The following is a 14584-nucleotide window of genomic DNA, read 5'->3' as shown; positions in this document are numbered from 1 at the left end:
CGTTTACCATTTGATCTTCATTCCTCACATTTTTCAGTTTACTCTTTAACTTTAAAAATGCTTTCATATGCTGATTTTCTATGGACATTGTTGGATATTCACTGGCAATGTCAAGACAAGATAATGTAAAAATCATTTGCATATTTCAGACTAAAGGAAAATCAGTAAAACAAAGCTGTGACGAACGCGTGATCAATTTATCAATAATGACAAACAAGGTTATAAGGTGTAATAAAGTTAAACTTTTATTGCAAACCAAACAAGGTCACATAAATTTAAACAATTTTACAATTTACAGTACATTTAACATGAATTGTTACATATACATATTTAGGCATACCTTTAGTCATTTTTTGTTCAATATACATTAAAACTAGTACACATAACTCCAAATATACAAACAAACTTAAATACCATCAAACTGCGTTACAGCAATATTAAAATGGAATGTTCAGTTTCGATGTTGTCAGCCCGCCTGAAGGCTGCCGTTACATTATTGTGAGGCGAATGGAAGACTAAATGAGGGGGACACGGTTGGCAAGCAGAATTACACAAACACATCACTCTCTTTCTCACCTAGCAGCAGTGCTCTCTCTTTCTCTCTCTCTATCAACATTACCGTTATTGTTTTATGTGCAAATGAAGAAATGAAACATCGTTTGAGTTCCTACGTCTCACATGTTAAAGGACAGAACAGGTGTGTTAATTTAGTGCTACATCGTTCCTCTCTGGTGACTTCAAAAAACAGCCCCTCCAACCTCAGGTGTGGAGAGGATGAAACGTGGTGATATTAAGGTTGACACACACGAAACCCAAAAGATGTGACTTCTGATTGAGAGAAAAAAATAAAGGCACATTTTAGAGAAAAAAATAAAACATCCCCCTCTGTAACATTCATCTTCAACTGGCTCCCTTTTCAAACACGCACAAAGTAAATGAGAAAAAACTAAAGCACCACAATGAATGTCATCTTCAAGCTACTCATTCAAATTCAACAGACAGGTCCCCGTGGGTGGTTAGTCAGAATCTCAAAAGAGAGAAGATGTTTCATGACATGGATAGAGATGGAAATCCTTCTGTGGGCTGGTACAGTACGATCCAGCCTTCCTCTTTTGAGAAAGTTTGCGTGTGTGCTTGTCGGTTGTGGCTTCACGGTCGAGGTGGGCTTTTAAGCTGCCTGAGCTATGTGCAAAGGATCTCCACTACTGAGTAAAAGATGGGCAATTGAAGGCTGCAGAGCGTTTGTGTCTGTTGTTAAAGGTTGAAGAATTTGTGCGTTGGTAAATCGGGGTAAGATTGAGCATTACAACCCAAGTGAGTCATTTAATTATGGCAGGCATCCTCTTGTAGCAAGTCTTCTTAGATGCATTCAAGAGTTGGAGAGATTACAGCAAGTACACGTGTATAAATTCTTTGCAGTTGCAGGGTTGTTGCAGGGTTTGGATCGGAAATCTCCATCATCATGATGGGAAATGTAAGGTGGGTTCAAGATGCAAGTCCATGGACATGCCAAAGTTCAAGTCCTGTAAGTCTGAATTGGCATCCATACTGAGTGCCTGTGTTTAAATCCTATAGGTAGGAGTCCATAGAAGGGGCGTAGGAGAAGCCCACGAATGCCTCGGCAGCCTCTTTGATGCTGGCCGTGACAAGCGCGCTGTCTGGGGAACAGCCAATGGAGCTGGGCACCGGTTCATCTGTGAACTCTGGATCGAAGTGACGCAGGTCGTTAGGTCCCGTCTGAGGGAGAGGAGAGGGGAGACAATGGGGGATTAGTCAGGCTGTAAAATACCTTGCCATAATTGGAAATGCAGGGATGTTCCATGCTCAGGATCTAGTTATGTAAATGGAAAATCTGAGTTTGTGGACTTGAGGCTACTAATAGTTTACAGACTACTGCACTGTACAAAATCATAAATCTGCCATCATAAGCACTTATTGGAGTATTAAAAAGGAACGTACCACGTTGGGGTTGAATGGCGGGGTGATCTTCTTGGCATTGAGGTCATCCCAATTGATGGGGGAAAAGAATATGTGGTTCTTAATTTCAATCTGTGAAAAGACACAAATGACAAATAATTAAATGGCGTCCTTTAACAATTGTAATATGTAAATATACATACACACGTGATTCAATTCAATTCAATTTTTTTTGTATAGCCCAATATCACAACAGAGTGTCTCATAGTGCTTTACAAAGTTCACTGAAATAAACAAGTGTGATCACAAAACCAAGAACTTACAAAGTCCTCCGTGCAGCCCAGCCTCTTAGTTCGGTCCTTCTGCAGCAGGCCCTCCAGCAGGTGTCTGGCTGCGTTGGAAATGTTGGGTTTCAGCTGCAGCGGCTTGTTCAGGATGTTGTCGTACATCTCCGCTGTGTTGCGGCTGTAGAACGGAGGCTGGGGAGGAACAAAGAGAATCGATTAGCATCTTGGCAACAACAAGGAGCAAGGAATCAATGTGACGAACATCGATTGTATCAGGTTAAGTCATGAATAGATTCAGGTACAAACATGTGGAACACAAATGAGATAAGAATTTGACTCACCAAGCCATAGAGCATCTCGTAGAGAACAGCTCCTAAACACCACCAGTCTACCGTCCGGTCATACGGCTGCTTGTGTAGAACCTCTGGAGCTAAATACTACAGAGACATCAAGACAGGGAGAAGTGTTAATATGAACTGTTAACTGGATATCACAAGTGCTATCAAAACACAGAAACAAGAGAGTTCTGAATCACCACAGATTTCCTCCTTACCTCTGGTGTACCGCAGAAGGTCGACGTGGTCCCGTTGGGCTCAATGTTCTCCTTGCACAGGCCGAAATCTGTAAGAATGATGTGTCCTTGTGAGTCCAGCAGGATGTTCTCTGGCTTCAGGTCCCTGTAGACAATGTTGAGGGAGTGGAGGTAGCCAAGTGCGCTGGCAATCTCTGCTGCGTAGAACCTGGCTCTTGGCTCAAGGAAGCAGCGCTCTCTCTGTAGGTGATAGAACAACTGGAAGGAAGAGAAAAACAAAGGAACAAAAGTTATTGCAACAAGTGATTATAATGACAAAACCTGAAATATCTTCATTGCGTGATAAATGATGTACAAAATCCCATCAGCAGAAATAGGAAATTATGAGGAGAAAGACATGATAAATTATATAAAAAAAGACAGATACAGAGACAGAAAGGAAACTGGATGGGAGGAAATAAAGAGGCAGGAAGGCAACAGCTTAAAAAGTTTGACAAGGGAAGACCAATGAATTTATGGGCCAAAGTTTGAGAGATACAGTAGAGGGGGAAAAGAGGGGAAGAAAAGAGAAAGGGCAGAAGGAGAGTAAATGTGTCCTGTTTCCTGATGAGGCCCATATTTAATCAGCACTGTCTTTGCTCGTCCAACAATCACAGGAAATTAGCTCGATTAGACACACACTGAGCCTGAATGGCGCTGCTAATTTTGGCCCGAAGTCTCTCCCGCTGCCCTAACCCACCCCATGACTTCCTGAGAGGTGTTTCCGTTAGAAAAAGAAAGACTGAAAAAGGACAGAGAGTGGCAGCCTCCATTCTACCTCTCATAACAGGATATCCCCTCTGTCCGTCTGCACTTCAGCCTCATCTTTATTTCTGACTCTGGCACTATATCATTCCTCTAAAAACTTCCCTTCTTCCTCCAACTATATCCATCTTTTAAATTTCCTCCTACTCTATTCATTCATCTTCAGCTCCTTCTTTAAATAGCTCAGCTTCGCCCTTCTCTTCTATCATCCCTGCTCCATATTCTTATCTTTTCTGGCAGCAATTCAGCCACTGACTCACCTCTCCTCCATTAATGTAGTCCAAGATGAAGTAGAGTTTGTCCGCTGTTTGGAAAGAGTAGTGCAGGCCCACCAGGAACGGGTGCTTGACATTCTTTAGCAGCACATTCCTCTCTGACATGATGTGTTTCTCCTGAGGAATAAAAAGAACAGGGGGTTAGTGAGGTCGACCGGGAGACACCTTTTGTCACATGTGTGCGTGTTTGTAAGTGAAAGCATGTCTGCATGTGCATTTACCTCCTTCTTCTTGAGGATGGCCTTTTTCTGTAAGACTTTGACTGCGTAAAACTGGTCGTCTGTGCGATGGCGTGCGAGCAAGACCTTGCCGAAACTGCCCTTGCCGATCACCTTGAGGAAGTGGAAGTCACTGGGTTTGGCCGAGGGGTTGGAGGATGGACCGAGGTTGATCTGTTGGGATGGACTGGGCTGTGGAGTGGGGGGAGGGGATGCAATTTAAAGTCATGATATGAACTGCACAACACACGATAAACACAGGATGCATGTGTGTATCTGCACATATGGTACAATGTCAACAAAGGAAGTTTAATGCAAATGTACTTACAGGAGGAGAGGGGTTTGTGTTCATGAGCTCCGGATCCTGAGGAGGACTCAAGTTCAGAATAGATTGAACTTCAGGACTGAAAAAAAACAAAGAGTTCAAACTTAGTTCATCTAATAACAAAGCATCAAAAGTATCAACTGTTCTTTTATGAGAACCAGCTGATCTGGGAATCTCAATAAGTTTCTCCAGAGGACAGATTACTGGCATTACTGGTTGTGTTTCCCAGTGTTTTGCCCTCCAGTGAATGGAAAACAATAAAATGAGTCGGATGGTACTCACTGCTTGCACGCGTAGGAGTTTGTGGCGAGCCTCTGAATGAAGTCGTTCAGACCCATCCTCCTCTGTTTCATAAAAGCTGCAACACAAGAGAGAAAAAAAACAGACAAAAATAAATAAGTTTTGAATTTAAAGTAAAAAGAAGTCCATCCACATCCTTAGGAATCAGCTTAAATTATCCACTTATGATTCCGTACCGGTGACTAATTCCACTAGTCCTCTAGATTTCGAGTAAGTCAGGACCGGCTTTTCTGTTTCTGTTTTGATCGTCATGATGTGATGAGTTGAACGACAGCTCCGTACTCATGAGCTGCCCTAAAGCAAAGTGTGACTGTCTGACTTTTTTGCTCTGTTTTATAGCAGGCCTGATGAGGGAGGAGCTGCCCCCACAGTCCCCCCCCCCCCCCCCCCCCCCCCCCCCCCGATGGGCGTGATCCTTCGCAAACATTTTGTTCCGCTAAATGGCCCATGAGAAGATGATCGACCCCGTTCACGACCAATCAGAGGTCATTGCGCTCCCAGCGCGTCATAGCCGCGCCTCAAGATGTGCTTGCGTAAAAAAACATTGGAAAAAGGAAGAAAAAAAGTTCTTTACCACCACTCAGTGAAAGGCCGGGTTGTACTATTTGCACAAAATGTTTGAGCAGCACCATGGTAACTTTGCCCAACATCGCATGTGTCATACAGTCTGAAATTGTCACCAAGACAGCAAAATATCCGTGTCGAAGATGACTCCTATGGGCTAATGACACCCAGATGTGTCCAATAAGTATATGTTGCTCCTCGATGCTCCAGGATAAACAGAATAAACTACCAACTATACATAAACATGAAGTGAAACTGCTCAAGATAGTTCTTCAGATTCCGGGTTATTCTCCAAGCTCCTGGTTATTTCTGTAACCCTGTATCCATGCTCCCCACCTCACCCCCCCTGAATTTGCAACTTGGTCTTGTACAAATAATCTGATGGCCTCTTAACTGGGCCTATCAGCTTCACTGTTTGGCTGCCCCTCAATTAAAACGGCCTGGAGTGACGCAGGTTGCCTCGGTATACAAAAGACGAGGGGGAGAGCCTGAGCAGAGGGAGGCTCGATGCCAAGAAAAGCCGCCGCTAGTGGAAAAGTACAGACAGAGAACGAAGCTCAGACGAAAAAGACAGAGAGATCAGACCGACAATCTGTTTTAACCTACCGCTAAGCCTCTCCGAAGCAGCCAAAACACTCCAACGTGATGATCAGACTGAAATTCTGCGTAAAAACGGACACTTTGCGCCGCGTTTTGTGCGCTGGCACGCCAGACGGGCTCAGTTAGGTATGGTTATGTAAGACACCTGGGTCAAGTTTTATCTACACCCCCAGTCTATTACCTATGAAGGCCAAACCCATTTTCTTTTTAAAATTGATAATCGTGCCAAAAAGGGAAGACACAGTCATGGAAAAAAAGAAAATCCAAAATTACGTAATTAGGTCTGCACAGCTTCTGAGACAGTTTATTGAAAGAAAGGCAAAGTGTGAACAATCTAAGATATCAGCTGTTACTTTGCCGCACACTACAAACATTTCCCAAAGTCTTGCGTAAAACACACAACACCGTGCAGTCTCACAGGTAACATTACATCCCTAACTCTTTAGATGCAGTTTCCACAGACAACAAGCAAACCTTTCAGGTCCGAGGGAGCTCTCATTTGGCCGCAAGGGTTCAACAAGTTAGGAAAGAAGACAGTTGCCAAGCTTTCTCTGGCACTTTTCACAGACCCCCTATGAGCGAAGCATTTCAATAGATAACAGCATCATAAATTCAGGTCAGTGGATTATGGGGTGAATGGAGCGTCCCCCAAGCATGTCTGCCGCTGCTCCCCTACCACAGACACTCAGCACACGGAAAGTGGGTTGGGAGCTTTAGCTTAACCTTGACAAAGAAACTATAAATATCACAATAGTCTGGTAAACGCATATATAACAGCCGCAAATTAAGATTATTATCACGGATCTACATTTCCCCACAGGAGTATTATAGGAATATTCCAGAGGTTTTTCTCGCTGTTGCATTCAAATGAATGTGCAGTTTACTTACACGTCAAGGCGGTCGTTTTGTCTTTCATAGGGATGCTTAATTTCCCGAATCACAACAGGGACAGGGGCTTTAGGTGTCTTAGCAGGGAGGTAATCGAACTACACCGTACTCCCCGTCTTGGAGAGTTTCATCCAAAGATTTTTTTTTTCTTTTCAGGGCGGAGACGTCCCGCCTCTATTTCCTTCCACTCTGCAGTTTTGTGTTTTATGGATGGTTGCACGAGATTTCCTAAGGGCGGGGGGTATGCTGCCTTCAAAGGCTCCTCATGAGCTCCTAGTTTTGAGTTCAGCCATTGAAAATATAGACAAAAGTAACAAAGATACCTTTTTAAAAAACTGATTTCTGCTGCTACTTCCCTCTGCAACGAAATTTATAGGACGACATAGACACATGAAACTGGTGGATTTTTTACCCAAATATTTGTTTTATGTGCCTGTCAACTAAATGAAATAGACTCAGTCTGCAACAGTGTTTATTTATGCACATAGTGCCAAAGAACCTGCAATATCAACACATCTCTGTCATTGCATTTGTGATCTTTCAACATCACATAAAGACAAATGTTTGCTTAAATTTCCCTTCAGTTTCATCTTCACTTGCAGGTGGTTTTCTCCACTACAGCCTGCTTGCTGAGGCCGTTCACCTTCTGAGCTCGGAATTTTAAAGTATCCCGGATTTGGAAATTCACTAAGTTCACATTAATTTAAAGTTGGAATTTGCCAAGAAGTTGAGTACATATTTGTTAACCGTGCCTCTTGCTGTCCCAACTATTTCCAGCATGTGTATACACATGCATATTTTCTGAGGATGATGTTCTGCTGTCCTGGAATTGAACCTTTGACCCCCCCTTTGCAAATTCAATAGGGAACAATCCAGGGTGTGTGCGATATGCTTTTGTCTAACAGCAGCATGTTGCCTAACACACACAGCAATTGAATCACCCACAAATGACTAAGAGTCAGGAATATGGTCGTATATGAGTGTATGAGAAGGAAAAAGTGTGTATTCCTCTGCTCCTGACCCACGGCCTCTCTCACAGAAAATTATAGTGTTCTTGCATGTGTGACTCTGCAGTTTTTAAATATAGCCACAACTTTTTTTTTACCATCGTCTCTCCCTTATCTCAGGTCACATCTATTATTAATCCGTGCCCCACGGCCACCTGATGCACACACACACACACACACACACACACACACACACACACACACACACATACACACACACGCGCAGAGCTGGAGGGCAAAACAAACCTGCAGGGAGTCTGACAGCACACATGCACACACACACACACGCACACACGCAAGCTGGAGGGCAAAACAAACCTGCAGAGAGACTGACAGAACATGCACACGCATGCACACACACTTTCTAAAAACAGAGAAGGTGAGAGAGAGAGTGAAAGAGAGAGAGAGAGAGGGCACATCAGGTACTTCCTAAATTCCCTCAAGGTGTCCAGAACTTAGTTTGTTAGAAAAATGTTCTCCTTGAGACAGCACAGGTTGCAAGAGGCATTTAATCTACAATATATCACCACTGACACTAGAGTAGCGGTCCATGTGGGACACAAACCAACATCTCTTATCAGCACCTGAAAGTATGCAGTGAAACTTCATATATTATCTTCTCAAATAATATGAACACAGGGAAAGCATGGGATGGCACAGAAGAAAGTGTTCACCTTGACAACTTGCTTCCTTTGCACTGATAAACACAGGAACACTGATTTTAATCTGTGAATCCTGAGCAGCTAGTTTGCATTTTTATCCAAATTAAAAGAATGAAAACGTGTATCGTAAGCAGAGAGGATTAAAAGTGACGATGAAGAAGATGTTACCTCCATTGGGGATGTAAGCACCGCTCTTGTGTCTGCATCTGTGGTCACAGCCCAGAGTTGAATGTAATGAGAGAGAGATGATGAGAGAGGATCAGGAGAGAGGGAGAAAGAGAGAGAGAGAGAAGGAGAGAAAAAGAGAGCAATACTAACAAAAGGTCCACTCAGTGTTTTTCTATCTGGCCCTCTTTCCCTTCTGGATTTACAGGCTGCTTGCATTTGGGCTCCGAACAAGAGGAGGCTCCACAGCACTCAAGCTGTGTGTTGATGTGTTTGTGCTCGTTATGTAACCCACTAGTGGCACTGTCATCGGTGCCAAAGCCAGCATTGACTCATAAACCCACACACACATACACACGGGGCCATTTTGTGAAAGGACAGGAAGGGGTTCACTGCAGCGCCAGAGGGGTTGAGGTGCAGGATATTAGAGTTGTAGTACAAACAGATGCACACACAAACACACACTCAGCCCACCCACCTACAGCGTACCCACACATACACAAAGACCAGCATATGCCCATATTCACGCTGTCTCCGTCAGACGACATCTGTCCATTGGATCCGTTCATCTCTTTCACTCTTCCATCCCTCCATCTTGTAATGTCCGTTCTCTGTGCCGGGGGTGATGAGGGTGTTTGTGGCTATAGTTGATCTGGCGTTGAATGTGAATGAGCCGTGGTGGTGAGGAACCAAATGACACTGTTACATAAAGGCCGCAGCTATTCAGAGAGGACAGCTAGGCTTTTATTTTGCCACGATGGACTATCAGTGTGTGTGTGTATGTGTGTGCGTGCGTGTGTGTGTGTGTGTATGGAGCGTTTGGTTTGCTTGGATGCTAAAAAGTAGACAACCAAAAAGTAGTAGTGCCCTCAGCTACCTCTGTAGATGGTCATGTGATCGTCATTGTACTGGATGACCAAGGCTCACGCTGGGTTTGAATTTTGATATCCTTGTGAGATTCTGTCCACGAGTCTGTGTGTGTGTTCATGAATATGTTTGGTAAAACTTTATTTTGTAGGTCCCAGAGTTTATCTAATGAATAAAAATAAAAGTGTCAGTTAATTGGAAGGTTCCTAGAAAGAATGTAGATTGATAATCGTTATATAGAAAATGGAGACAGTATTCGAAGGGTATACTGCCATTGGTCTAATTCTAATTAATTACCTAACTATTATAGTCAGAGCACAACAGGTCAGCTAAACGTGCAAGACAACCATAAAACTCACTTATAAATTCAATAGAGCCAAAAACTCAACACACTGAATTTAATCTCTGTTTTCTCATGAATAAGTACTGAGTTGCTGCCCTTTTCAGGAAAATGCTGTGTAGGTAAAGGAAAATACCGGGAAATCCATAAAATTAAGATTTACGGTGCATTCTAGCACTTCTGTCTGAGAAGGTTTTAAATGTAAAAAGTTTGAACACTGGAAAGTTTTTGTAGCCATTTTATGCATTCATTAGGAAGCAACAATAGAGAGATGACTAGAAATGAGGAGCCCAAAAGGCAGGAAGTGACATGTGAGAGGTGGTGATGCTGCAGTTCTTGGTCAGTGCCTTAACCCCGAGGCCACCAGGATACAATTTCTGTTGATGCACAGTTTTTTAGTGATTGACCTGAGGGATCAGGTTTGGCTTTTGGATTTAAGGCTAGAATTATGTTGAGATTGTGATGGTCAGGCGTAGGTTTAGGGGACATTGTGTGATTGGCTGCCCTGTCTCTGGATGCAGTACATGCATCCAATCTTCAGGCTATAATGGCAGCAAACACGTTCAGGCATGCTTCTAAAAACTGTCAAAGTCTCTGGTTTAGGAGTGCCTTTATGGATTATAAAGTATAGGCATATGTTTCTGTTGTATTTGAATATGTGCGTGTCTGTGTGTAGGTGTGTATGTTTGCCTGTTCAGCTCTGAGGGGCAGGTTTACACAGGTGAATGATGTGTCATGAATGGTAGGAGAAAAGAGTAAATAATAGCTTCAGGAAGGGAGCTGCAATGTTGATTTCATTTTGCGTCAACGAGAACAAAAGAGTTAAGTTTGAGAACAAATACAAGTGCGCACACACACACACACACACACACACAGGCTTTATAATCACAGTTATATAAGCCTGCTGACATCTCCGGAAGAAGCTCTACAAGTCAGTATGTACATGCTGATTAAATCCACTGCAGCAAGTTGATGAACATGCTAATGTGTTTTAATAAGGGTATCCTCAGCAGATGCTCTTTGTTGCATAAGACCTCTTTTTCTTAGAGGAGGGGGAGAACACAGACATGGTTCCTCTGTAAAGTTAGAACTCTACTCCCTGTAATTATTATTACGGAATCTATCTTTCACTCTCCACCATTGCTCTCCACTCCTCCCTCTGCCACACACATCTCTGCATCACTGTACATGAGTCATACGTGACAAACTTCAACTTCTAAGTGCTCCTAAAGCCACTAATTGCTTGGAACTTGGAACAACAGGGTGTAGTGGCATCACGGCTGAGGCCACAGGAACAGCTTGTCACCAGCCCGGCTAATTGCTCAGATTCCTCTCCATACGCTGAAAACTCCCATAATTAACAGGGAGCCAACTCCCAGTGAAAAGTGTTTTCATCAGAATATGGTTCTTGTCACACTTCTTTCTTGGAGGTGTTCCAGCAGGCAGCAGGTGCCTGCAGATCTGCCACGTAGTGTTGTTACTGCAGAAGCAGAGCGACTAGTAACCAAGCACATTTGAGTATTTCCAGATCATGCTCCTTTAAATCCTTTATACATATTTAGTTACTACAGATACTTAACTGATAAAGACTTTGTATACTAAACATGTGAAGAGTTGCATAAGGATATATAAAAAAAGAGCAGAAATTAATGGGATCTATGTGGAAAAGTTAAGAATAAAAATACTGATTAAATACATTATTAGAATATGTAAAATATTAGTTTTCATTTGCCAGTCATGATTTAAAAATGCAGATAATCTGATAAATTTTTGAGTCCAAAGTGAACGGAAAGTTAATCTTTCTTGCTAAAAATGATGTAATGAGCTCAAACACAGACATGACCATGTTCACAAGAAGAGCGCATGTCTTGGCACATGCAAGATTCCCAGCAAGGGTAAAGGTGACAATAAAAAAGTAGTAGAGTACAAAGGCCTTATGCCAAAACGTGAGATGCACATGCTATGTACCTTTGATTGGACTATGATTTGTGGCACAAATAAGGAGCATGATGGAAAATTAAAGTCCAGTCATGTAGGCTATAAACCGATGCTGGACTCTCACCCAGTGACACACACACAAGCAACGAGCGCAGAAACATACACACATATTTCTGCTGCAGTGAGTGGCGAAGGTTGTAAACAGATGTGGAAAAGGTCATCGTGTCATGTGTATGATGATGAGCGCTCAGTATTGTGTCTGTAAATACTGTTTTGCTCTCCAAGCAAATAGTAATCTTGGTTGACGAACAACAGTTATTATCCTGGGAGCTTAAAGGTTGGATTAGAGAGCCAAGTGGTTAGGTAAGGTAAAGTCACAAAGTGTGTGTGTGTGTGTGTGTGTGTGTGCATGCGCAGGCTGAAGGATTTTGGTGTCACAGCCACCAGGTCTGGACAAAAAGGAAACAACAAACAACAGAAAAACAGACTACAGAATAAATCATGGGAGGCTTTGGATTGGTGGTGAAAATAAACAATGTGCAAATAATAAAGAGAAATGAGCCGGTACTGACGACAAGGGATGATGGAGAGAGATAACAGAGGAACGAGAGCTTGTGCCTGGGAGTCCCAGCGTGAGAGACGGATGGGAAAGAAAAGAGTCGGGAGGAAGTAGAACAGCACAAAACAACAGGCTTAGTTGCTGGTACTTACTGTTGTCACCAGGGCAACAGTAGCTGTCTGGGTCTGACTCATTGTGGTAGTACAGGTCCATCGCCTGCAGGAGAAATATGGCAGCACTTAGTAAAAACTATTTGAATACTCAAACAACACAGACATGTAAATGAAAGGTATGTAGATTTTCCTCAATGCATGATTTAAAGTCCATGTTACAGAATATATAAAAAGAAAATACAACAAAATACAAAACAGAAACTGTATTCAAGCATGCATAAATAACTGATGATGCACTAAAACGGCACATTAGAGATTCAGGCTGTACATTCAGTTCTATATCCATCTGATAACTCTAAAAGTCCAACTAGCTCATACTCATTCTAAATAAACGGTGATATTGGACACTTGTAACAGGTTAAACCTCAGGTTCATTATGTTCTATCAAATCTTAGTTGAATAAACGTAAAGATACAGGCTGGCCAAGCTAATAATGTAGGTTATGTTCTGGTCTTCAGGATCTCCATTAGGGAAATCTGAGGGGTCGCTAGATGATTAACAGGATATAAAAGCAGAAAAACACACTTCTGCTAAGTCAAATTATGTAGACTTTTTGGTAACACTCTCTCTGAAGGTCACGTCCATAATGCAACATGAGTGCATTCATAATACATTATAATGCATTTATAAGGCTTTATAAAACTCTTTATGAATGTTAATGAATGTGCTCATAATATATTACAGATCAATATCCATGACCTTCATGGATATTGTTTCTGATTTTTTCCTTAATCTTTTCTTTCATTGCATTGCTTTTCAACGCTTGCTTTCATGTGAAACCCTTGACAAAATAACCTTCTATAGTTATTATTATTAAACAAGAAAAATCCCACACATCCCTCACATCTGATTCACCATTGTAAACAGTGATGTGGTGTCACAAACAAACCTTGCTTTGTTTTAAGAGGTAACACGTTTGGAGGCCACTGATCTAAGCTGCTTTTCTCAGCTCTTGAAAAGAGTGCAGTGACTATAAGAGATGTGATGTTTTTGAACAGGAGCCCTCTAAATCAGCATTTTATAAAACCACTGGTTTTGACCCAGACTTGTTTGTGTCCCAGTTTCAGCTGGTCCTCCACATGATGTTTTTTAATCAGGCTGGGTTTCCAGTCTGAGACTGCAACTAAACCACTTAAGTCTCGTGCTGAAAGTGGTGAGAAACGTCTGCTCTGACAACATTTTTACAGAGTATTATGGCGCCTTAGTGAGACTGAACGTCAGGATGAAACTGATCTTACTCTGCGTGCGCCAAGAGATGAAATGGACATCTGCTCTGTTGACTTAACAACAATCCTTATCCACACTTTCTGACTGTTAAGGAACTACCTGATCCTCCAGAAAATTAGCTAAGCTATGCAAAGTTCACTCTACAGCATATGTTTAAACTGTAAACAAAAATATGATATGATCTCAGTAATTAGGAATCCTTTAATAAAAGACAGCAGAATTCAGATTTATGTAAAAGTACCTAAAAATGAATGTAAAAATACTCCATTACAAGTAAAGACCTTGCAGTCAAAGTCCTACTAAAGTGAATGGGGGATTGCCAGTAAAACTTATTTAAACATTCAAAAGTAAAAGCACTCATTATGCAGAAAAATACCCCCTGTAATAGATATGTTATTATTGTTTCCAGCATAGGAGTTGGGTCTCCTTCTAGAGGTCACAAGATAAATGTAGACAAATGAAAGAAGAAACAATAAAGTTCGGCTTCACAAATTTGAATCAATTTGGGGATCTGTAATCTGTGCTTTCTCTTTTTAAAAATGGGTTATTTGGACCTTGAACTGTTATAGAAATGAAACCATGTCAGACATTTAGAGGTGAAACTACACAGACTAAACTAGACAGTGTGTTTTTGTAAGATGCCACATGCCATAAAGGCTGGGAACCACTGGTTTAATCTTTTACAAGGCATTTAATTATATAAGCTTTTCACATCTTGTTTTATGTAGAAATCTTTAAAATAACTAGTAACTCACACACACATGAGTCACATAATTGTAAAAAGTACAATTAAGATAAATTACTTGAGTAGATGTGTGTAGTTACTTTCCATCACTGCATGTAGAATGGGGTTTATGTGTGTGTGTGAGTGCTGATCTTTGACTTGCAGCATTTGATTATAAAAGTCAATATCCTGCTCCACACGTGGCAGGGTCA

General features: G+C 41.8%; 1 protein-coding gene across 1 annotated transcript in view; it reads right to left on the bottom strand.

Annotated features, from left to right (window-relative positions):
• Nucleotides 1-219: 219 nt before the first annotated feature.
• The window catches only part of sgk1 (serum/glucocorticoid regulated kinase 1), a 34406-nt gene continuing 20041 nt past the window's right edge, over nt 220-14584 (bottom strand). The window contains exons 4-13 of the mRNA XM_070848847.1: nt 12401-12464; nt 4641-4716; nt 4362-4437; nt 4037-4225; nt 3801-3932; nt 2758-2994; nt 2546-2641; nt 2241-2396; nt 1960-2049; nt 220-1737 (exon numbers count right to left, since the gene is read on the bottom strand). Coding sequence (XP_070704948.1) covers nt 1570-1737; nt 1960-2049; nt 2241-2396; nt 2546-2641; nt 2758-2994; nt 3801-3932; nt 4037-4225; nt 4362-4437; nt 4641-4716; nt 12401-12464 — 1284 coding nt within the window. The 3' untranslated portion in view covers nt 220-1569. The remainder of the gene's footprint in view (nt 1738-1959; nt 2050-2240; nt 2397-2545; nt 2642-2757; nt 2995-3800; nt 3933-4036; nt 4226-4361; nt 4438-4640; nt 4717-12400; nt 12465-14584) is intronic.

This window comes from Pempheris klunzingeri, chromosome 18, assembly GCF_042242105.1.
Source record: "Pempheris klunzingeri isolate RE-2024b chromosome 18, fPemKlu1.hap1, whole genome shotgun sequence".
NCBI classification, from domain to species: domain Eukaryota; kingdom Metazoa; phylum Chordata; class Actinopteri; order Acropomatiformes; family Pempheridae; genus Pempheris; species Pempheris klunzingeri.
The sequence above is the reverse complement of the archived record's forward strand: the minus strand, read 5'-3'. Positions and strand labels throughout refer to the sequence as shown.